The 26,026-nt window shown below is 37.3% G+C and overlaps 2 protein-coding genes across 2 annotated transcripts; both read right to left on the bottom strand.

The window, feature by feature from the left end:
- Nucleotides 1-1,976: 1,976 nt before the first annotated feature.
- On the bottom strand, nucleotides 1,977-3,746 carry LOC135153975 (uncharacterized protein DDB_G0271670-like; the record flags this gene model as incomplete). Its single annotated transcript, XM_064098970.1, has 4 exons — nucleotides 1,977-2,160; nucleotides 2,192-2,322; nucleotides 3,058-3,071; nucleotides 3,632-3,746. Coding segments are annotated over 4 exons (444 nt in total), but the record flags the coding sequence as incomplete, so codon positions are not given.
- A 1,878-nt stretch (nucleotides 3,747-5,624) lies between these two features.
- Nucleotides 5,625-22,193, bottom strand: LOC129259549 (mediator of DNA damage checkpoint protein 1-like). Its single transcript, XM_064098389.1, has 7 exons — nucleotides 21,772-22,193; nucleotides 15,468-15,908; nucleotides 14,918-14,977; nucleotides 13,940-14,083; nucleotides 13,170-13,307; nucleotides 12,291-12,459; nucleotides 5,625-10,669 (listed from the first exon to the last, which is right to left on the bottom strand). Exons 2-7 carry the CDS (start codon nucleotides 15,813-15,815, stop codon nucleotides 8,040-8,042), a joined length of 3,489 nt encoding a protein of 1,162 aa, XP_063954459.1. The 5' UTR covers nucleotides 15,816-15,908; nucleotides 21,772-22,193; the 3' UTR covers nucleotides 5,625-8,039.
- Between the last annotated feature and the right edge of the window lie 3,833 nt (nucleotides 22,194-26,026).

Genomic DNA, 26,026 nt, shown 5'->3' with positions numbered 1-26,026 from the left:
GTTGGTTGGTTGGTTGGTTGGTTGGTTGGTTGGTTGGTTGGTTGGTTGGTTGGTTGGTTGGTTGGTTGGTTGGTTGGTTGGTTGGTTGGTTGGTTGGTTGGTTGGTTGGTTGGTTGGTTGGTTGGTTGGAGTATAGTCAGTGGCGTACCTAGGATTTTCCACAGGGGGGGGGGGCAAAACCGTCCGCCCAAAAATTTGACAAGCAAAAAAAAAAAAAAGAGCTTGAAGCTCGTCAGGAGGGGCAATAAAGGTCTTCAAGCTCGTCAGGGGGGCAGAAAAGGTCTTCCAAGCTCGTCAGGGGGCAGGGATACGTCCTTTGCACTGGTTGTGGCTCGTCAGGGGGGGCAGACTGCCCCCTCTGCCCCCGTAGGTACGCTAGTGAGTATAGTGTATAGTTTTGTCCAATGTTTCATACTTTGTTAATGTTAATAAAGTAAAACCGAGAGGGAGGCACATAATTTAATGGTAAGAGAATGTATTCTGCAACATTGTACCAAGCATCCTTTGTCAGAGACGTTGCAATATCAACGTTCGATCTGCCATAGCGAAGACACTCCATTGATAGATATTAGGCCTACATAACAATAAAATGATACGTAAAATCGTGAAATGAATTATCAAACCTACAATGAACGAGAAATGGGGGGACATTTCGATATAAATTAATATATAGTACATTAAAATATATCTTTTTATTTAAAAAGCGCAAATAAACAAATAACAACTAAAGGTTTGCTTCTTTATTGGGGAAAAATCCTGCCGCAAAACAGCACCAAACCATAGGGCGATATCCCCACCAAGGGACCGTGTCAGAGGGGAGACAAGTGGCCAATGCCCCGTATTTTCAAGAAGTGCAACCCGCTTACACCCCCCGAAAAATGCAAGGGTGAAAAGGTAACTAAATTGCCTCTGTTATTCAACTTCGATAAAAATACGATGTCACATTTTACATCGCCCATCCCCTCCCCATTAAAAACGGGGAGAAAAGTTGACATAGGTAAGTGAATCTAAATTGCCCTTGTTATTACATTAAGAAAAATCATATCATGTCAAATTTTTCGTCGCTCCCCCCCCCCCTTATTAATACATCCTGACTGCGCCCTATTACAATCGCTTTCAGTCACTTTCTTCCCAACCCTATCAATTTTTTCTCTCTTTCACACACATACACTCACGTACCACCCCCCCCCTCTCTCTCTCTCTCTCTCTCCCCTCCCTCTCTCTCTTTGATAACCCCTCTCTCCCCTCTCTCCTCTCTCTCCCCCTCTATCCCTCTCCCTTTAACCCGCTCTCTATTTCGACCCCCTCCCCCCTCTCCCACCCCCCTCTCTCTCTCTCTCCCTCTCTTTTACACACACACCCCCACACATAAACTTTCCACCACTCTTCAAAAATCTTACAATCAGACTGTACAAATGAAATTCATTCATGATTTTATAACACCTCCGCACTTTTCATGTCTACCAAAAAATAATAATACATCTCCTTGATTGCCCTATTTCCGGAAAGGGCCACAATTATTGTGGGATATAATCTTGTATGCAGGATAATAGAGCGTATACGTGTTGTGGTAATCATTTTAAATGCTCGATTTAGCAACGCAACAAAAGGGCTTTGAACGGCTGAGGTCAAAGGAAGAAATACATTGGAAAACATTTCCTATCACTCTCGTTATGAATCGTATTTTTTCATGTTTTCCACGAATTTCAAATCCTGCTTGATCAATTTCTATCTAATGATCATTTCAGTAGGATGTAGATTGATATTTCGTATCCAGGCAGCAAAATACTCAATGCACCAATGTACTTTAGATATTTTGATTTATTTAATACGAAACTTTAATACGAAAGTGCGAAATAATCAAATTTACGTTTGAAGTATCTTTTGCGTATGAAAATACAAATTATTCTGAAAAAAAAAACATTGGAGATGTTTTAGGCTCCTTGGGAAAAATGTATAATATTCTAAAAATCGCTTCATGACCATTTTCGGAAAGCCATGACGAGACGATAATAAACATCACAAAAATATTTATAATGCCAATTAATGCTGATGTTGACGCAACTACTACTACTACTACTACTACTACTACTACTACTACTACCACTACTACTACTACTACTACTACTACTACAACAACTACTACTACTACTACTACTACTACTACTATACTACTACTACCTACTACTACCTACTACTACTACTCCTGCTACTACTACTACTACTACTACTACTACTACTACTATTACTACTACTATTACTACTACTACTACTACTACTACTACTACTACTACTTCTACTTCTACTACTACTACTACTATACTACTTATAGTACCACTACTACGATCAGTAATAATGGTAACAACGATAATGATTATTATAATATTGAAAATAAATTGATAATGGAAATAATAACAACTAAATCCAATAACAAGTTTTCGAAATCGGAATGCAAAGTGATGTTTCTTGTGTTTGTTCATTTGTTGTTGTTCTTTTGCGGGGTGCTTCATGTTATAATCAATTAATGCAGCCCTCTCTTCCACATATTATGAAAAAAAATATACTGGCATGGCCAACAAGTTCAATTTAACTCCAATCCAAGAAGCCCACTAAATTATAAAACACATATCTTAAAAGGGATTGCATACCTCTCACGTGAAAATTTTATAGTATGCCCCCCCCCTGACATTGTGCTTTATCCAGATTTGATAAAACTTTTTCTTTCATTTATCAATTTACATTCCTGACATTGTTTCTTCTAAAAATTTATTTTACTTTCCATCTTATTTACTGAATTATATGCATAATGGTAAAAAAATATACACCCAGTTAGTCTTGTTATTAATGTTTTTATTTTCACATGGATTAAACAAAGATTTAGCAGCTGTTTTTTAATATTTTTTAAGAACATTACCGTAACGCCTTCATTCCATGATCTTATTTTAAAAATCGCTGCTATCTGGTTGTCTTTTAGTGTTCATCTTCCTCAAGTACTTCGGTCAGAACTAGATAAAAAAAAAAAAAAAAAAGGCCTGAGTAACAGCCCTGAGTGTTTACTTGCTGGCGGAGTACTTCACGGAAAACAAGATGAAGTACAAAGTTTTAAAACACGATCTTGTGATGGCGCCCTTGCAACTAAGTCAACGATATTCATTGTATGCCTTGACACAAAGGATGGTCATACTTTTCAACACTTTTAAATGCATCAAGTACTGTTGATCTCTAAATGTATTATTTATTTTTAAAAGATTTTTGGCACTTCCCGCATGCATTGTTGATAAAACTCTATTTCTCGGTTTTATCTCGTTTTTCTATTTTGAAGTATTACTGGTAACCTAAATTTTGAGAACAATTTTAAAAATTATACACTTTACGGTTTTATATTGTTACTATCCGTATTTTTCCAAAGATTAGAAGATGGACTTATCGGCATCTTAACACTTCGTCCAATTAGAGCAAAATGGGCTAAGTGGCAATTGGACCAACTGGTTATTAGGCGGAACGGTGAGAGGACGAATTGGTATTAAGACCATGTGGATAGTGGACGAACTGATGATAGACCAAAATTAATTATAGTAGACGAGTTGGCAATCGGATGAATTGACATTAGACGAGTTGGAAATAAATCTACTTCTACTTCTACTTCTACTACTACTACTACTACTACTACTACTACTACTACTACTACTACTACTGCTACTGCTACTACTACTACTACAAGTACTACTACTATTATTATTATCATTACTATTAATATTCTTCTTCTTTATTATTATTAGTAGTAGTAGTAGTAGTAGTAGTAGTAGTATCATTATTATCATTATTATTAGTATTATTATTATTATTATTATTATTATTATTGTCATCATCATTATTATTATTATTATTATCATTATGATGATGATGAAAAATAATAATGCTAAACATGATTATGTAAAAAATATTAAAAAGATCATATCCACGATCACTATCATCATCAATTCAATGTTAATATCAATTAGTTTAGTTAACCGTGCTTCTAAATTATATTTTGAATAGGGATTATCAGGATCATAATAGTCCTCTTCTTTCGTGTCTGTTATCGACAAATTAATACAAATGAATATCAGATATTTGGCAAGAGTAGTCGTAAACAATAGATGTTAGTACATCGAGTTGAGAGCATTTGTTACGAAAATACCCTGTGATGGCGCCCTTGCAGATAACGCTCGGAGACACATTGTACTTCTCGTTGCATTTTACACGTTATGAAATTCAGTACAAGATATTCTGACCGAATCGCAGACGGAACACCGGATGAAGGGGGGGGGGGGGCATCGGCGCCACATGCTGGGTTCAGGTGGAGACTGCCCTTACATTATTGTTCAAGTGATTAAAAATCAAATGAGGGGGAGAAAGTTGGTACAAAGGGATGGCCGTTGAACTTGTACTATATATATACTCAGGGACAGATCCGTGATTTTTAAGGCGGCATCCCCCCCCCACCCCCCCCCCCCCCAAAAAAAAAAAGGACGAGTGAAAGTAATAGCGCGTAATAATAAACGAAAACCATTTTCCTGTTAAAAAACTTGTTGATGGCTGACTACACTAACCGTATTTCAGGTAATCAACAATAAATCAATCTTTTGGTCGCCCCGCCCACCCCTTCTTTGTGACGCCCGACCACGAGTAGCAGAGTGGATAATTTTGTCACCTTCCACGTAGCAATTTTTGACCTTACAAAAATCTTAACCTCGTAATTAAATACTGGTTCAGATGGGCAGAGAATGTCAACCAACACTTGAACATGCCGAGGCCCAAATTGGATTGAACATGGCTTTTTTTTGTCCAAAAGGAATCTATATTTAAGGATTTTTTTTTAAAGAAATCCATTTATACATGTACAATCATTTGCCTTTTTTTTTTCATCATGGTCATGGGGTGAAAAATATATCTGTAAAGCGCTTAGAGACGTCATTCCGATTTATTAAGCGCTATATGAAAGCTGATTATTATTATTTTTATTAAAACGCAGCACAAGCAACAATAACATCATTTTCATAAAGACACAGGAGGGAGGGGCAACATTCTATTATAACACATCCAGTATACATTTTCCTCAAATTCCTCTTTTTATTCTTCAATCTCCAGATGGACTGGACCGTCTCTCTCTCTCCTCCCCTTCCTTCCCCCTCTCTCTCTGTTTCTTTCATTCACATTTTTGCTCCCCATCCCCCTCTCCATCTCTTGTTCTACTCCCCTCCCCTCCCTCACTTTTTGCCCCTCTCTGTACCCCATTCTGTGTAATTCTGACATTCATATCCAACACTTTTCTTTCATTTTCTTACTTATTTCTCCTGTCTCTTTTCTTCTTTCCATCATATTCCAACAATTCTTTGGCAACCTCCTCCAACTTCCTACCATTCAGGTTCTTTATAATTAAAAATCATCAACCAAGGTCCCATAACACAAAACTTATCAATTGATCATAGGGGTGATTTTTGTAATTGATTGCATTAATTTCTGTGTGTAATTAATTGTAAAAATCAGTTCCATGATCAATCGCTAAGTTTCATGTAACATGCCCCAGGTCCACATGTCAGAGTACACAAGACGTGCAAATGATCAGAACAAAGACACAAGCCTGGAATACCAATTTGAATTATTTTATACAAATCATTACTGAAATTTATCTTTGATCAATAATAATATAAAAATGTTTCATCTTCATCACCATTATTAACATCATCATCATTGATAATTTGTTCTTTAATACCCAAACAATTTTTGTTTATTGGAATAAGACAACAGACGAGCAATAACAAAATAACATGTCTTTCTCCATTAATCCTAAAAACAATAACATGTGAACAATGTGAGCAACAATAATAACAGAGACGTAAATACTTTATAATGTCGTAATAGAAAACAGTACATAATAATGCTGTATTGATTTTCTTAGAATTTGGCATATATGTGCACATAAAGGATATATTTCAAATAAATTCAGCTTTCTCCTTTTGTCAAATCGATGAAACCTATACAACCATAGATGTATAACTGTATGTAAAATGACTGAAAAAAAAGATTTACGAATAAAATCCATGAGAAATAAGATCCATGTTGGCCATTACTGTCCCCAAAAAAATTATTCCTCCAAATACTATCATCAATAAACATTTATTGAGACTCGTGAAATAGCTATTGACTTTTTGTTCTGCTAGATAAAATCTATTCATTTAGCGATTTATTTATCATATTCATTGATTTATAAAGCATTCAAACCATCTGCCAACTTCATTATACTATTTCAATGTTCCTTTGAATTGTTTTAACATAAATTGCATGCTGCAATAAAGACACAAACTGAAAAATATCTTTCTCAACTGATCAACAAAATGAAAATTTGCAAAGATTGTTTCAATATAAAAGTTTAAAATCACCCAAACCCCAAAAATAATCGCCATCCTAATGCATCAAAAGTTTAAATTTGAAATAAGTCTGAAATATAATTAATACCAACACCAACTTCATTAAAAAATATGTAAAAGGAAATATAATTAATTTCACTCTTGGCAATCCTCTTCAACTGAGGCAAGTATAATGCTTGTCATTATTTGATGTGTAGAAAGAATAAATTACGAACAAAGAAAATGCACTAGATATATTTTGTAAGAAGCCATTAGTACACATATTGCATGGCCTAATTAAAATGTTGTATCGCAATATATATAAACTAGCATTGTATCATTTTTTTCTTTAGGAAATGAACATGAATAAATATTGTGTTAGTAAAGTATATCCAATAAAAAAAATAAACTCAAAATGAACTAACCATTACCAGATGATATGGCTTTAGTAAACTTAAAGGCAAGTAAAAGGCAAATAAACTTTATCAACTTTAATCATACTCTATGCGATTTGGAAGTTCAAAATACCTTCATTATTCTTGCAAAACTAAACATTAAAACCCATCAAACAGATGAAAACCTGCGGCCAACATTACCTCAAATAACATTATAAAAAAATAAGATTTGTAATTATTTTCTTTTATTATTTTTTTTCTTGCAATGGTTCATGATTTAGAAGATTGTATATCATCATCTTGAACAAAGTATATAGAATTGATCATGAATGAGTTGTTGAACAACTATATCAAACCCACTTGTACTTTCATACAAGAACAAATAGCTTAAAACCCATTCATATTATCATCATAATTATCATCTGTATGATTTCTTTCAAATTAGGATTATCATGATTTAACTATGAAATGTTTCAATAAAATATAAAACTGAGTTGTTTGACTATTTATGCGTAAACAATTACTTTTTATTACTGATTATTTGCTAATGATTAGAATGTAATTCTTCTTGTTATATAAAAACCACAACTGTTATGGTTGGTACATAATTATCTTTTCTGGAAAAAATAAATAATTTTGAACTCGATTTTTAATAAAACAAATTTTACATAAAAATAACTTTGAACATTCAATAACATCTTTTGATAATGATAAGCACCATATTCATTTCTTGTTCAAGTGTGAAAAAAAATCTCAAACCTTTTTCAGGTCGTCTTCATCCAGATTTAAAAATAAACTCAAAAGAACAATAAAAAAGTCTGCATAACTGCACAAGAACATAGTACATGATGTTCAAAATGAAAATAAGAAACGAAATGTATAAATCTCAATTTTATTGAGACTTTGCCAATTATTTGTTTTGAGACACAAGTCATCATGATCTTGTTTTGAAAAAAAATCTTCATTAAGAATATTAGCAATGATCCACATCCGACAGGATTAAGGATCAGATTAAATCTTTTATCATATCAGCCTTACATTGCATTACTAAAATAAACTTTTATTATACCATGACCCTTAATCACGAATACAGAAATCATCCCTTGATTCCAAAATACAAGGCTTAGATAAAAAACAAGAAAGTTAAGGTGTAAATATAATTGTTCAATCTCCCTTCAGCTCTCCTAGTACAGTCTTCTGAGTTTAAGCAAGATTAACTTCATCATAATTGTTGACAAGATGTATTAGTTTTCAGTCAAATAATGGTCTCTTCATATTCCTCTAAGAGATCATTTAATTGCCCTTTCTGGAGGGCATTGGCAAGTGCCTTGGTAGCCACATAGGCTCTTTGTGCCTTCACAGGAGTGCTTCGAACGGTCCTGAAGGGATGAATCTCTGCAGCAGGTTTCCCATCGGTTCTACTCCTGGACACCATGTCCGGTTTGGAAGTATTGCTTGAGGATTGCAGTAAGGTTCGCGGCTGAGTTGTTGTGGCTCCTGGCAAAGACAGGGGATGTAGAGGGACGGTGGATGGATTGGGGGATGGGGAGACCCGGTTGTGGGAAGGGGCTCTGGAGATGCGAGATGGTTTAGAGGGGTGCTGAGGTTGCGACGAAGCGACGGATGGAGAGGAACGGATTGGGGCAACGGGACGCGGACGATGGTACTGGTTGTTTCGCGATACATCTTGGTTTGCTTCCCGATCTACCTGAGAGTTCCTGGAGGATGACAGGGATGTGTTGGGAGGCGGAGGGTGCGATGCTGGTCCTGCGATACGGGCTAGAAGATCAGCCCTTGCTCTTCTAGGAGACACTGCATTGAAAGAACTTGGAGAGGAGGTGGCAGATGGGACCGAATGTTGTCTCGATGATGTCATTGTCACTGATGATGCAGATGAAGATGACGGTGATGTTGGGTACTGTCTGGGAGATGAAAGTGATGAAGATGGATAGCTGGGAGACACAGATGAGGGTTGCCTTCCTGAGGAAGTCGAAGATGGTGGGGAAATAGCTAGTGATGACGATACAGACAGTCTAGGTATTGAATGAGATATAGTTGGTTTCGGATGATCACGGAATGTGTTTGACCTCCTGTCATATCTCTCATTTCCCCCTACCCCCCTTGAGGCTCTATCATCTAACTGAACACCTCGCTCTCGGCCATTATTGTCTGAGGATACATCCTCATTTCTTAATCTATCTGAAAGCCCTGTTATCTCCCTTACATCACAATGAGGAAATGGCCTATCCGAAGGTTCAGGGGTTTCAGAGTTCCTCTGACCTGACCAGGTCCCATCATGCCCTTCTCTGTTGATATTCCTCTGGGGTGACCGCTGATTACCCTGGTAAGGGGGAGGAGGCGATGTCATGTTTGGTCGTCTTGCATAGTTTGGAAGTGATCTATTCCTTGCCTTATATGGGGGAGGGGCATAAGCAGGTACCCTCCTGCCCCCATATGGTGGTGGCTGTCTACCAGCATGAGTTCTACCTGCCCTCTCCCGATCATCAACCCCACTACCATCCTGTGTTGATTGTTCTCTGGATGTATCCCCAGACCCTATAACATCTGGGAGCTCTTGTTCTTGGTTCACCCCCTCATCCCAGCTCCTGCTTCCAGCTCTACCCCTGCCAGCCCTCTCCTGCACTCTTGAGTGTCCTCTCCATTCCTGGTCATTCCAATCCAAGCTATACATATTATCACTGTAATCTTCCATGTCACGAGTCCTGCCATCAGCTGCATTAGTACTATACCTTATGCCTGCATTTTCAGTCTGTGTTCTCCTCTCCGGAGAACTGCTCCGCTCATCCCATGATGGTGAAGATTGCAGCGATGGGATGGATTCATAGATAGACTCTTCAACCAGTTCAGGTCTCCAGTTGCTAGGTAAAGTCCTTGCTTCATGAATATCTGCCTGAACACTGACCCTACTTTGTGAATGACTTGATTCACCTCGTGCCAGAGATTCCTCGTCCCTAGATGCTTCATTCCGAGAACTCTCAACACTTCTTGCAGGATACACAACATCACTAGTTCTAGCTGCTGCGCTCGAGTGAGTCCTAACAACATTATGCCTGCCTTCGTAAGGTGGAGGAAGCGTTTGTCTCCTGTGAGGGGAATCATGCAAATGAGTTATTTGAGAAGGAAAACTCTGAACTTCTGTCTCTCTCTGATTTGAGACAGTTTGTTCTATCTCGTCTATAGCACCACTATCCACGTTTATTGCAAATTCTGTTGAACTGTCCCGCGGTTGGGACTGAGTTGTTGTTTCTGGGGGAGGAGGAGGCCTCGGCCTCTGACGATTCCTAGCATTCCTGCTCAAGAGTGTCGGATCAGACAGGCTGTACCTATGTCCACTTCTCCTGATTTGATCACGGTAAAGTTCTGGAGGCAAACTGTTTGGATCATCCTCACTGTTCGTCATTGATTCCGGCTGCCTCGATCCTTCACCTGTGACTTGCCGCTGATGCGTGGAACGAGAACTCCACTCTGCGCTCTGGTCAGAGCTAAGTCTCAGAGACTGGTGAAGTGTTCTATCCCTCAGTCCCGTCTGGTATTGATACACCCCTGGAGCAAGTCTAAGGTCGTCACTACGGGTGCTTCCACGGCTACCATCACCTCTGACCACAACGCCCTCTCTTGACTCCAGGGTCCCCACTGGATTTCCGGAAAAACTGCCACCAGTGACCCTGACGTTCTGCACTGCTGGTGTACCCGCTTGTCCTCCTGAAGGGGTGGTATTGACTGAGCTTCCTGTAAAACTTCTTCCAACGATTGGTGTTGATTGAAGACTAGGAGCAAACAGGGTGTAAGGTGGCGGAGGCTCTAATGGTAAACCACCAGGTCCTAGAACTGCAGCAAGGGGTGTGATTCCACCAGCGATCTCATCTGCAGAGGACAAACAAAAATAAGAAAAAAGAAATAAGGGGTAATAATCTCTGTAATGATGAGTCAAAAGGGTGGTTTGGGTCATGCTATTTAATCAAAGTGAGAAATGAGTTTCATTTTTAAGATCATTCTCTGGGGACTGCTGAGAATTTCAAATATCTTGAATGGAAAGCATGCCTCATAGTTGGATGAACATTTACTTCAAACCATGTTTCTTCTGCACTTCCAGAATGTCTCTATCAAATCACTTTACATTGCATCAAGGGAGTAGCACAGGCTATAAATGCAGGTGAATCTACATGTACTACCAATGTCAAATGTCTTAGGAACAACAGAAATGTATTCTACATAGGCGATTTGACTAGAATAGATGAATAACACATGCTCTGCCTAATCTCTTTGGAATATTTGCCTGCACCTACAGTAATCATTTGACATATATGGAAGGTTGAATTAAGCAGACTCAACCATAATAAATTTTGGTAATTTATATCAGCATGATATGAACATTAATAATGAATAATAATTAGGAATAATTTGTCAATTCAGCTGTCCAAATGTCTTTATAAATCTTTGAATATACATTTTTGTTTTAAAACTTTAATAGGATCTGATTTTTAAAGGTCATATCCACCCCAGAAAAATGTTGATTTGAATAAATATAGAAAAATCTAACAGGCATAACGCTGAAAACTTCATCAAAATCAGATGTAAAATAAGAAAGTTATGACATTTTAAAGTTTCGCATATTTTTCTCAAAACAGTTATATGCACAACTCAGTGGTATGCAAATGCGAGAGTCTATGATGTCCATCACTCACTATTTCTTTTGTTTTTTATTGTTTGAATTATACATTATTTCAATTTATACAGAATTGATAATAATGTAAACTTGACTGAACTACATAATGTTATACAATGTAAATTCCACAAGTTCAGGGAGGAATAAAGCTCGATTTCAAATGACATGGGTGAGAAAATCAGAATATTTCATATTTCATACAATAGAATACAAAAGAAATAGTGAGTGCGTGATGTCATCAGTCCCCTCATTTGCATACTGGCCAGGATGTGCATATAACTGTTGTGTGAAATTAAGCGAAATTTAAAATGTCATAACTTTCTTATTTTACATCTGATTTTGATGAAATTTTCAGTGTTATGATTGTTGGATTTTTCTCTTTTTATTCAAATCAACTTTTTGTCGGGGTGGACTTGTCCTTTAAGCAGAATAGAAATCAAAAAAAGTCTGGTTTGGTTGACTTCTTGGCCATTATGATAGTCCATTTAACTTAGGCCATGGTCTATCTTTGTGTTAAAGTTAATATGGGAAGCCAAATATTTCAAGAGCGCATTTCCATCATATGTTAACTATCTTACCTTGGCTCTTTCCTCGTGTTTTAATAATGAAAAGTACTATTTCAGTAATTATTCCCAGCAAGTTATGAATGACTTCAGTGTCATATGACCTGACAAATTGAACTTGTTCTGTTGCCCTCCATAGTTAAACCACAACTTTAGACCAAAGTTTAAATTAGAATACGGCCCTTGCGGGTTTGGAGCTGGTTGGTAACACACTACGACAACAACATTTCTGAATTTCTAATCTAGATGAACCTACCACTGACAAGCCCAATGTTGGTGTAGGATGGGGGTTCAAATCCCCCTGAGACTGAGCTGACAAAGAAAGACGCTTCATGGAATGGTGAAGCGGGGTAATTGTGATGCTCCTCATATGTCGGCAGCTCCAGATTAGCAGGGACGTCATCGGCTGTGTTGGTGTTGGTTGCCTGCAAAGAAACAGATGGAGGTCAATAATCGTGTGCCTTTGTTTCTAGTAATCTTCACCAGCAACATATGGTTCTTTCTGTTTGAAGGGAAATTCCACATCCACATTTGTTATGTACACTCTCGACAAATTTTATAACCCTCATCTACTTTCATGAAGGCCCATTTTGGTTGCCACTTGGAACTGATTCTAAAAAATGCTGAAAAACATCTACAATGAGCCACTTTGTATATAACAAATGTGTTTTCTCTGGTTTGAAAGTCAATTGATAAAACTGGAATTTAGGTTTTAGTCTGAAATGCAGGATCCTTGTCCTATAGATTTTAAGCTTAATACCTCAGTCATATTTGCTCTACAGCCGTTTTAACATTTTTTGTACCAGCTACACATAGGTGGTTTGAATACAAATGAATAAAACGGCTGTTTTTGACTTGTCGTACGGCCTCCGTAGAGAAAATGTGACTGGTGTATTATTCATGTATATTAGCAGACCAACATAGCCTTTTATCTTTCTTGGGCCATGTCTTGCGAAGAGTTGTGAGTGATCCAATCAATCTCAACTGTGGAAAGCTATACCTGTCGTAGTTTATCAAAAGAAGAGGCATAAGCGCTGCCCCATTGTAAATTAACTATCGTCATAGATTCATCCATCATCCAAATCAAAAGCTTGTTACAATCCATAATTACAGGGGGGATGAGATCTGGACTTACTCTTGACCGTCCTCTTTGGTCATCAATCTGAGTCCTGGAACAACATCCATAGCACATGAACATAAACATAACTTGGGTGACCACGATGACACCAGTACCAATGATGACGGTCGTAAGTTGTATCGTAAACCGGGCGCCCTGCAAATAAGGAATTCAATAAGACAATGTTAGAAAATTATGAAAACTTGGTTTTTTCCATGAGTTTCCATCAAATAAGTGATTCTCATATTGCAAAGTTACAGAATGATATATATGAGTCAGGACAACATACAACATGGTCAAGTCATAGCTGCAGATGCTACATGTAGTACATAAGAAATGCCCACCATCCACCTGAATTTGTCATGATTGTCTGCAATATTTCAAAGAGCCAGCCAAAATCCACTGTGGCTTGTGCTCATTAATCGTGTGCATTCTACTGTATCTTGTGGGGTTCTGGTATAGTCTTGCACAATGCAGAATATTAGGCTGCAATAAAACATCCTGCACATGACCACCATATTGTCAGTGTCTTCACATAACGTCCCAAGATGATTTCAGTGACCTGAAACCAAATTTAACATGGACAATATGTAACTGAATTAAATTTCTGATACCATGATAGCACAACATATAAGGAATTGATTGAGACTAGTTAAAATTATCTGATGAAGGCCTCTTGGAACACAGAAAAAACCATGTGGGTAATGTCGTTTTGTGCTCTTCATTATTGTGCCATTCTGGTATTGACGAAAGCTTTTGTTTTCCCAGGAGCGATGAGATTTACTAACCTTGACAACGTTACACCTGGCAATGACATCAGGCAGCAGGGTGCATTCATAGTCCTGCTCCAGAGTGGCTCCAAAGATACTGAAGATGACCAGTGCAAGACCAGCGAGAGAACCAAAGAGACATCCAACAAAGTAGGTTCTGATCTAAGAATGAATCAAAGAAGAGAGGGAAAGTCGGTGATTGAGTATAAGTGAAGGTTGGCGTAGGCAGATGTATATTCTGGTAGAACAATGAAAACAATATTCCTGCATGGTTGCATCCTGCTTGAACATGTATGTTGTTATGCTGCGCTCTCGAAAGAACAGAACCAATGGATTTGAATACAGAGGTCCATCCATATCTTTTGCATGTATTTAAAATAATACTCCCATTTGCGATTCTTTATTTTTATACACTTGTACATTGTTTTGATTTTTATCCTGTAAATAAAACCAAAAGCTTTTGACTTTAGGTGTTCGGACAGCCTTTGTAAGTATTGTGCTGGTGGGGGATCTGGTCAAGCAGGCTATGACTGACTGATGATTATCATGCAAGACTGTATTTGTACCTGGTGTTTCATAAAGCTATTTGTAAGTTACACACAATCTTTCACAAGATTGGTGACTCTTTCTTGCAAGGTATTGGGTGGTGAATAGAAATCTCAATACTCTTTATTCTTATGATGATAAGTTGATATTCTATCACTTCAGATACAAAATTCTTAATGTCAAGAAGCATTTGAAAACAAAGTATTTTATTTTTCCAGATTTCATAAGAATTATAGAAAAGTTGCTTCCATTATGCAATAACAGGGTCATCAGTCTTGGCTAACTTATGAACAGCTTTATGAAATGGCTCCCAGGGAGGATACAAAAGCCAAATGTAGTATGCTCTGGAATTTGGGCCTGGTGGTCCTTCCTGAAATTCTTCCAAAGTCCTTACATTCTATGGGGACAAGCCAGAATCAATCAAGAAAATGGAAACAAAAAAATTCTTACCAAGAATCTCTTGTGAGGTCTCTTCAATGCAGTATATCCCATTATTCCAACAAAGAGTTCCTGTACGAACAAAAAAGTTCAAACGCAATGATGAATTTTTGCTTGTTGAACAAGACTAGTACCTGCATGTAATTCTTAACACAAGAAATATAAACTTTTGTAAATTCACATGAAAACAATTCCACCTATACTGGATTTGATATGGGGACTGAATTACACCATCATTTTTTAGGTGACTGTCCATAACTTATGAAATTTCAATTGAACTGTATGTGAAATCATCCCCATCGTCTAGAAATTGTCTGGTCTATTAACCTCAAACATCATGCCAACTCTGTATAAAAATGTATCAGAGGCAATGTCGCCATAAAGTTCTGACCAAACAAAGCTTAGGAGGGCCAAGCTAGTATAAATTAACAATGGTTTGACTTCCATAAGGCTTTATCCAATGAGAACATTCAGGTACCAATGACAAGAAAAAAATAAATGATGGGAGTGTCCTTGGAGTGGGCCGCAAGATGATCCCAAAGATATGAACAAGGCTACTTACCAATGCTCCTACAATAACAGGAATGCACATGTATGCCATCCAGCAGTGGAAGGCCACAGCTAGGATCCCAAGTGTGGCACAAATGCAGCTGAGGATCACTTGCATGACGATGAACCGCGATGCCGATGTCGGCAACCGCAGTTGGTTGAGCTTGAAGGCTCCATGGCGGATCTGGAAGCCCCTGCTCTGGGAGTTGGGCGGAGATCGTCTTCTGGGTGCTCCATTTCTGGTGGCAGCGGTGGGATCAGTGGGGACGGGTGTGTCGATGGCCGTGGCCGAAGCAAGCTGTTCCTGTCGCCGGGGTTGGTAGATGGTGTTGACCTCCTGGGTCATCCTGGTTGGTGGCATAGGGTCAGGGTGGGGTGTGGCGGCAGAACCCGAGACTCGAGAAGCTCACTTAGTTTACTTTCGTTTCATGAAGTCTCCCTTTTATTTGTGGACCTGCATGAGAAACAAAGTAGAAACGTAATTGTGTACAATATTCACCAAATTTTGGTACCACTGTGGAATCTGCTCAATTTTTACAGAGAAAAATTATGAACCCAAGCCTGTATTCAGTGGCGTAACATGCGGGGGGGCAGGGGGGGGCAAGTTGCCCCCCCTGGCGGATTTCACCGGGAAAATAAAAGAAAAACGGGAAAAAGAAAAAAAAAAGGAGGGAGAAAGAAAGGGAAAGGTGAAAAGGAAAGGAAGAAAGGGAAAGGTAAAAGTGAAAAGAAAACGAAGAAATTTCTTTTTTTAATGGAAAAGGAAGGAAAGCGGGAAAATGTACGAAAGAAGAACATTTAAAAAAGAACAAATCATTCTGAAATAGGCCTATGTAATGCAATAGCACGGTGGAAAATAAATTAAAAGATGACAAAATGGCAAACAATAGCGGGAAACGAAGATAGAATGTAATTAGCCAAAATCTTAATTTAAAAACAAAGGAAAGGGACAAGAAAAAATAATAACGCGACCGGGCTGCCGATGATTGAAATTACAGAGCGGGAAGAAAGATGGACTGCATACAACAGCTTGCTAAATTTTATGCAAATAAGCTACCGGGGCTTTGGCCCAGACCCCACGCAGTAGGGGCTCTTCAAATATAACCTTCAAATGGCTCTATAACGCCCCCGTTTAATCACGTTCAATCACTGGCATACAGGCGCGGCGGGGGGGGGGGTCTTGGTTCCACACCCAAGAGGAAATAAAAGAAATGGGAGACAACGCATAATGAATGAATGGAAACCAATGAAATGTGTTATTTGCTGAATATAATGGAAAAATCTATCACATAATTAGAATTTAATTTCAATAGAAATAGGCAATTTTTTTTCCAGCTCGCTTTGCACGCTGGCCACTTATTACAAATTTTTCCCACATTGCTATGTTTTGCCCCCTCAAAAATATTTGATTCATTACGCAAACTGGGTTAAATAAATGTGTTGTGTAAAAGCTATATTCTGTATATGCCCGCGATTTGATTAAAATAGCGGCAATCTGCGAGGTTTAAATGATTATGATATCAAGAAGTTCCGGGGGCTCCGCACCGGACCCTAACCGCACAGAACTGCGTATGGAAGGGTTGGGCCATGGCCCCAAAAAGTTCTACAGACAAGAACAAAAAAAGGAGGAAAGAAAAGCAATGGAAAAGTGTAGGATATGATTTTATTTCCTGAATATAATGTCAAAAAATAGCTCAAAGTTTGATTTTCATGAAAAGGTGATTTTTTTCTCGCTCGCTTCGCTCGCTCGGGACTTATATAAAGCAGCTTCTTAGCACATGTGCTATACTACGCCACTCGTTTTTTTTATTTTTATTTTTTTACTCTTCACGCTACTGCCGCAAAGAATCCTGTTCACAGTGGCGTACAGCTAGACCACAAAAAAAGGAATCTAAAGAGAGAAGAGTGAAATACATTATTCTCTGGATATCATGTAAAAATCTATCACAAAATTTGATTTTTGAATGAAAAAGGTCAAAATTTTTGCTCGCTCGCTTCGCTCACTCGCCAGATATTCTGCCAGATACGCATTATCTGGCCTTCTCAAAATAGCCGCCTCATTACACCATAACGCCTGTTTATACCATGATATGACCGGGAAATATTTGGCTCTTGCCCCCCCCCCTGGCCACCGACCCCTGTTACGCCGCTGCCTGTATTTCATAAAATTTGCTATCAATGACAGATCAGCCGTGAAGTTTCAGGATTTCTGATATATTTGGCATTTACAAAAATTCTAATAAACAAATCAGTGCATAATGATTTTTTTTTCTTATATGGGCTTCCATTGAAGCCTGTATGTCCCAGACCAAAATTACCCCTTCATTTTCTCTTTACCTCTTCATTTTCTTTTCACCTACATAAAGGAAATGACCCTGGCTAAGCAATAAACATCCCATAGAGGTAGAAGTCTGAAAATATATGCTAATTGTTTTTTAAAAAAATCCAAGAGGATGCTATCTGACTGGTCTCTGTGTACAGACTTTTGCTAAGGTATAGACGAATCTGACTTCAAAGCGCTTTCACTACGATGGCCATAATTGATGGGCTTCCAAACAAGAACAAAGTGTTTTCAATAGGTTATTCAACAAGTTACTTCCGTTGCTATATAATAATAAGTCAATACATTATCTTTTGCTACGCATAATTTGAGGCACCATTAAGTTAGATATTACCCCCAAACCAGCATCCAAATCATATTGGTCTAGGTGTACATGTACACTGACTAGAAGAAATAAAGCAAGACTATAGACACAGTCACGTAGCCATCTCTTCTGACTAAAGCTTCAATGGACCAGAACCTCAAACATGACTGACTGACTGACTCAGGATGAATGTGTCTTGGAAGTGAGTGACTACCGAAGATGAGGAGAGATGGAAGGACATCCATCACACTCATTTCAAGATATCTACACAACATTTGCAATAATTAATCGCGAACACTTGACATTTAAACATCTATTGCCACAGCAAGAGTCGCTCTTCGTGTCACAGGCAGGAAGAATAGTGAAGATAAACATGGTGTAAAATACCCCCTCCCTTTCCCAAAAGTACACACAACTACTCAATGATGAAAAAAAAACACCAACCCAAATACACTGAGACAAATCATGATTTGCGCCCTCGAATGTCAAATAGAACAACTCGTCGGCTGCAAAGGGGCCCCAGTGAAGTGCTAGTGGGTGCAGTAGAAAACACAATTTGGAATACAACTTTAAAGAAAAAAAGGCCCCCAAAAGGAGAACTTGTAACAGGTTATGACCATTATTATATGCTTATTTGGTGCAATGTACTGTGTAAAAGGGAAAAAAATATATAATTAGAAATGAATGAAAATAGCCTCCACATGGAAAATCACACATTTTCCCATAAAATTGTCCCCCCCTTAAAAAAAATGACTTGTCAGGTTAAAAGAACATAGCTTTAAATAGGAAACAGATTCTATGTGCCTGTTTTTCTCTTTGATGTACCTGGACTGTATTTTTTCATGTGCACAAGTTCGATCAAAAGACCACCCAGACTCAAAGTTTCGGTGATTATTATTCTCTCTCTTGTCGATAAAGAAGCTTTGTGAATAATGTTAAACAAACTGAATAGGGGGCAACCACAAAAAAAGATATTAACCCCCCCCCCCCCCCCCAACAAAAAAAGTGTTCAACTTATCTAAATGGGGGTATTTTGGGCTAGGCCTGTCACCTTTGGATATTTCTGACATTGCAACTAACTAATAACCTTGAACTTCATATCTGACCAGAGCAGACATATTCACTCAACATATCACTTCGCTTTAATCTTATACAAATCTGAAACGCAAAAATACCTTTACCTTGGCTGTCACAACCTGTACGTATTTAAAACCGCCCCAAATTACTACTGTCAGTTGAAATGCTATTTACAGCAGGTAGGATTAGGGAGAAATATCAACTCTTTGATCAGATACTATGCATGAGGTATATAGTATTTTGTGCAGATTCATTACGAGGAAATTTTTAGAAAAGCACCATGTAACTTATGTCGTATACATGTAGGCCTATAGTTCAAGGTGAAGACTCTTGCAACTTAGGGTCATACTATCCAAATAGAAGAATGGTGATTTGAAACTGATACTTAAATTTATTAATTATTCAGAATATCTGTCTTCCCTTTATGCTCTGGTCCTGTGAAAGCCTCTTCAATGAATGTATTATGATAGCATTAATTATGCCCATAATGAATAAATAATATCATCATTGCATTAATCATTAGCCAATAATGGATTTATCATCATAGTGATAATGAATTTATCATCACAGTGATAATTATTTGGGCAATTCCATAAAATATGTACGTCCGACCCCGAATATGTGGGACCTTCATGAAATTTTCTTTCTCTGATTTCTTGTTCTTTTGACAGTCTGTAATGTTCTCAAAGGACCATGACTTGGTCAGTTTGTGAAGTAAGATTTGAGAAAAATAGGGGCCGGATGTATAAAAAGGTTGATCATTTTATGGATATCATTATAGCATTGATTATTTATGAATAATGAACTTAACACCCTGAATACATACAAAGACAGTCCTTGAAGGGGAATTCACACTAATGATAGATAGTTGGCTTTAATGAAAATCAGAAAAATACAGGAACATATTGGTGAAAAAACAAAAAAGTCATGGTTTAAGATTTGATTGAGTGATGTCACAGATGAGCAGCTCCTACATACGTTGTGAGAATTTTTTTTTTTTATGCCATTTTCCCAGAAAATTGAAAGTAATTTTATTTATACAGAGGATATATCATCAGACAAGTGATTTTTACGACCTTCTCTTAGAAAAATAAAATTTCATTTTTTGACATTGCATGACACATGGGAGAGCTGTTGGCAGATGACATCATAAACTGAAATCTTTAACTGTCTTACTCTTTGTTGGGTTTTCATCAAACCATCATCAGCTTCTGCATTTCTTAAAACCAACTTATCGTCAGTGTGAACTTCCCCTTTAAAGATAAATTCCAGTTTTGGTAACGATCTCAAAATGACTTTTTACAGAATCTAATATAATGACCACCCAAGTGTCTGTTTGTATGAATAAAAAATATGTGCCAAAGGATTCTGGAAGAAATTGTGTAATTGCTGAGAAATAAGCAAAATAAGCGCGGATTCGGTCACTTCCGTCGGGTCTTTATTCCAGTAATAATAATACACTGTCCCACGTGTGCCTATCTGTGTTGGTGATCCTCAGTGTGAACATTTTTCAGCGTAGATTTCAAGATTTCACAAAGTTCAGTTTATGTAACTGTACCAGATCTAGATCCTCGATGATATACTGACAATTAAGCCTGGTTTTACAGACTTTCTCATGAAATCGGTGTTTACTGCAACTACTGGCATTTCTCTTTAACTAGGATTCATGCATTACTTGCATGGCTTCCTATGTATACAAGAAATGCAGGTTATATGCTGGGGTAATCATACTTATGTCCCTACTTTTCATCACCTGTATCTTCAGATTATACTACTAAGTAGTATAATCTGAAGATATGATTGAAATCATAGTATGATTTCAATCATTTCATTTTATCATCCTTATTTTGTATTCTTGTTTTATTTTCAGTTATTTCATTTTTCATATATCTTTTATTCTCTGAATATTTCATGTAGATTTAAATATTCTTCTCAAATTTTCTTTCATCATTGCATACAATTTTCATATTCAGTATGACCAGTTTCCATTGCCATGTAATGTTCATTGCATCCTATCTGGGGTATGTGTTTTCACCCCCCCCCCCTTCCTTGAGAAAATTAACACTGGTTTTCCACTTTTTGAAATATCACTAATACAGTGGTATGTAAATGATTTATGAATGGTTCATACTTATTTTCCTGTTTATCTTTTCTTTGTTAACTCAATTTTTGAAATATCATTTACAATATTCAGGGGCCACGGAACGGTTTTCAAAGTGGGGGGGCTGACTATGCAAAAAATCACAATCATATGGTCCTTTTTACGTTTTTGTACAGGGTTTTGGAAAAAAAAAGTGGGGGGGGGCTGAAGCTGTCAAATCAAGAATACATAACAATGAAACATTAATCAATCACCGTGTTGCTGCATGCATGTGTTTACAAAAAGGTATTTTAATTAAGTTAAACAGCAAAGTGCATTTAGCTCTAGAGTACTATAACTTAAACTTATATAGTTTGATGTTATTAATTCATTATGAATAAAGATGCCTTGAAAAAAGAAGTTATTGCATTCTTGATAAGTGAATCATTTGAAAATAAACTGATATTTCAGCAGCAACAAGAAATACACATAGGCTTACATTGAGTGAAACATACCTGAGAATCAAATTTGTTTGTGAACAGCTGTAAATGAATACATTCCCTTGTTATTAAATCCAAGATATATCACACACACACACACATGCGTGTCACTGACGATCCGCTCAAATGGCAAACAAGCCTGGAACATCACTTAAAAAACGCTGTCACCATGAAATGAAATTCCTGAATAAATTATTCCCTGTGTATCCTATACACCTGGAAATATGACAACGATCCCGATGGTTCCTTTTAAAGAAATCCAATGTCAGAGTCGATCACAAGCACATGTGGGCATGCATCCCTTTCAATCAGCACAAAAGTCCAGGGGCCTCTTTTCAAAGCCAGGCACACTCCATCGATTAGTCCCTCCTCCTTTCTTTTTATCTACCCCCCTCTCGCAAGCCACCTATCTCTGTGAGCTCTCGCACCGGACTGTCCTGTCCAGCGACTTCCAGCAGCTTTTATAGCACCCACCAGCAGCGCTCACTTCCTATGGACAGCGCTGGGTGACTCGTCTTGTGAAAGTGCTGGCTGCCTACTAGGCCATGCAGCTATCATAATTGGATATGCGATTACCATATCCCCCCCCCCCCCCCTCAGTCCACAGTTCAGCTTGGCTGTATTGGAAAGTAGGCCTATGGTTGCATCTGCTTTGAAGGTCCAATGGACTCTCATAGGCATGTTCAGATGTGAGTGCCAAGAAACACAGAAAGAATCAACCTGCAACGCATCGACATACAGATTTTAATACACTGCTGCATAAATTAGCGGCATTTATACTTAAACTCTGTTCACATGAGAGCTATACACTTAAAAAATAATCTGAATTTCTATTTGTCAAAAAGTAAGATTTTTGTAGAAATGATATGTGTCTTGTTTAAAAGCAAATGAATCTTTATATTGTCTTAAGTAGAAATTATATTGAATGCCCCTATGATAAGATCATAAAATATATTTAAATTGGAGTAGGCCGACATTGTTTTATAGAGTGTGGTCATGCATCTGTAAACTGTACTCCATAATATACTGCATAAGTATTTTCCACAATATCGTTGAGCTATACCAAAAATTCTGGTACAGTGTGAAAGTGGGGGGGGTATATGTCCCATCATCTATGTCCTCGCTGACCATATGCACATGGAGGACATGACTGGTCAGTGTTTAGAATGCATATAAACATACGGCCATCTCCTTGGGTGAATGCCCCCATACCATATCATTGCCATCAGAAGTACATTAATTAAAAAGGATTCAAATAACCATGAAGAAAATTTGAGATGGAATATCCTTGAGATCTTATCCTCCATCATTGCAATGGTTGAATATGGCAGCAGCAGCAGTCAACTATCACCATGATCATATATACATTAACTTAATTATGAGTTACGACTGAATCATAATGATTAAAAAATCATGTTTTTTACCATCCTCTTTAATATTTTACCTCGGTATGCTAAATAAAAAAAATATTCTACAAATAATTCTGCCATATGAAGTGGTAAAGGCAGCAGCAATCAAGGGAAATATCGTTATCTTTGTTTTCCAATTATTACTTTACCACCAAGATTAGTTGAATGCTGAAAAGATAGAAGGCAATCCACAATATTTATTTCAATTGTTTTTAAACCTTCTCCCTTTTTAGCTGTCATTTTCATTATTCTCTATTAAAATTACAGTGTAATTCTGCTTAGAAGGAAGCCTCAAACTTGATAAAACCCCAAACTTAGAAAACAGCATTTCTTGTTATCTGCAGCTGCAAAGAAAAAGTCTGCAAAATAGTTATATAACATAGTTGCACCAATCCAAACTGCCAAATGTAGGCCTATGTGACTCCTCAGTAAAAAGATAGGCAACAAAGCAGGGATTTAGACATGATCTGGATTGTGGCATGCAACACAAATAATTTAAAATCCAATTATGAGCCCGAGACAACACTCATTCCATCCATTGATTTTTAGCACAATTATGACATCCCCCCCAAAAAAGTAGACTCATGCCACACCTCTACAAGCTTTCACTGTGAGACCTAAAATTTGAAGAAAAAAATAACCTGCTATAAGTGATCAGCCAATGAAGACCTCTGCCAAAGAACTTTCATCTTTCCAAATTTAGACAATGGGCTAAAGAAATGAATTGACTGTGTCATCAAAGTATTTATTCCCAGCTTGAATTTGAGAGGGGGTGTAGGAGTGAGTGACTGTGAGAGAGGGGGAGCTTATAGTGAGTGAGTAAAAGAGAGCTAGTGGAAAATAGAAAGAGAGCAGAAGAGAAAGAGAGGGAAAGAGAGAAAGAAAAGGTTGTAGATAGATAGATCATGGCCATGTAGAATCTAAAAACTTATATTTACAATCCATTGTACCTTAAATAAAAAAAACAAATGATTGCATTTTGCTATTCTATTTGTCCTACAGAAAAAAAACAGAGATACAGAAAGGGGGAGCATATGCAAAACTATATGGGGTTGTAGGAGATAGATATAAAGAGGTGTGTGTGAGAGAGAAAAATGTTCAGCGATTAGAGAGGGAGACAGAGGAGAGGTACAATGGGTAGGGGGCTGAGAGAAGGAGTAAGAAGGGGAAGGGGAGCACAAGTCCGGGGTTTCGATCCTCGGCCACGTCACCTATGCCCATGAGCAAGGCATTCAATCGACAAGGGATATAAAACAAGGAATTTTAAGAGACAAATCAAAGACAGAGACAGACAGTCAAAGACAGAGCTTGGCGATGAGTAATACTTGCAGGGATATCCCGTCCAAAAGATTCAGCAAAATCCTTTGTTTTCAAGCCCATCCATTTTAGGGAAGAAGACACAAGACAACTTGAACCTGTTCTATCAACCAACAATGGACCACAGGAAGTTAATGTTTAAACCCACATGTGACTGTTTTCGGAGTTTAAACGAGGATTTCCTCCGATCTATCATTTTATCTAGCATCCCTCAGCTTGACGACCGTTTCCTTATCTCACTTTCACCTCCATCAACAAATAGTAAAAATGAAGTGAAGTTATGAAATGTACTTAAAAGTATATGTGAAATATACACAAATTACCTAAATTTTTCCACATCTTGACTTAATCTGAAGAGAAAGGCTTTATATCCACTAGAGATATTACCTCCCTAGTTTGTAACATATTTCCTTGTCTCACTTTCACCTCCCTCCAAAGAGAAGAATACATGTAGAAGGCATTAAAAATATAAAACATACAGACATAGAAAAATAAAGAAAGATTTTGAGTGATCTTCAAAAGATGAATAATATTGAAACAAGGAGACACTAAGATATCTTTCTATCTTTTTCTCTCTGTATCTCTTTATTTCTCTCCCTCTCTCTCTCGAAGTCAACTTCATCCCTGTATTAGTACCTTAATAATTCAATAGATGAGAACAAGAAATGAAATGAATTTAACACTATCATGCCTTTACTTTACTTCTCAATTACAAATAGACACTTTCATTAATTTATCAAAAAAATAAAGTTAGCTTTATAGCAAATGAAAATGTTATGACAAAATATAATGTCATACTCTAAATTTAAACTTATTTAAATTTACAGATGGGTGGTTAAAAAAATCAAACTGATATGAATAAACAATAGGCCTTTACCAAAATAATTAAATAAAAATCAGAGCAAGACAAATAGAGTACAAAATGACAGGGAGGGGGGGAGAGGGAGAGGGGGAGACAGTGAATGAGAGACGTAGACAACTAGACATACAGAGAAACCGAAAGAAGGGCAAGAAAATGGAAATCAGTTTACTTATCTCTTCCTGTCAATAGTGAAAAATTGAATCTATATCATTCACAACAAAATGATCACTTCCTTTTAGATTTTGGTGACCCTTTTGCATAAAATCTATCATCTTTGAAAGAAAGGGGATTAAAATTGAAGTCCTACTGTTTGGCCTTTTATCTACAAAATTAATACTTCCTGTTTGAAAAGCTAAAAAAAATAGTGAAATTCTTTTAGATTTTGATCAATTATGGTGAAAATTTCTCTAATTTACTGTTACTAACTGTTTAATAACCATATAGGATAAAGAAAACATAGAGAAGAGCAATCGTATGATCTGACCTGTTATCACTTTCTGCGATCCATAGTTTGATATTTTCAACATTCATCTGTATATTGTCTTTAATTCAACTAATTTCACTGTTGATAACTGAGCTCTAACCTTCAGTTGAAAATAATCATAAATCAAGTATAAGTCTCAATCAGGACCCTTGTTGCTGTCTACTGTATGCTAGTACATTCCAATTGATATTGTTCAAA

The sequence above is a fragment of the Lytechinus pictus genome, chromosome 4, assembly GCF_037042905.1.
Source record: "Lytechinus pictus isolate F3 Inbred chromosome 4, Lp3.0, whole genome shotgun sequence".
NCBI classification, from domain to species: Eukaryota; Metazoa; Echinodermata; class Echinoidea; order Temnopleuroida; family Toxopneustidae; genus Lytechinus; species Lytechinus pictus.
Note: the sequence above shows the minus strand (reverse complement) of the source record. Positions and strands in the feature narration are given on the sequence as shown.

Coding starts and splice junctions, on each gene's coding strand:
- LOC129259549 (XM_064098389.1), bottom strand. CDS start 15,815: ATGCCACCAACCAGGATGACCCAGGAGGTCAACACCATCTACCAACCC. Junction 14,084..14,917: donor GACCTCACAAGAGATTCTTG/GTAAGAATTTTT, acceptor ATTCATTCTTAG/ATCAGAACCTACTTTGTTGG. Junction 12,460..13,169: donor ACCAAAGAGGACGGTCAAGA/GTAAGTCCAGAT, acceptor GTTTCTTTGCAG/GCAACCAACACCAACACAGC.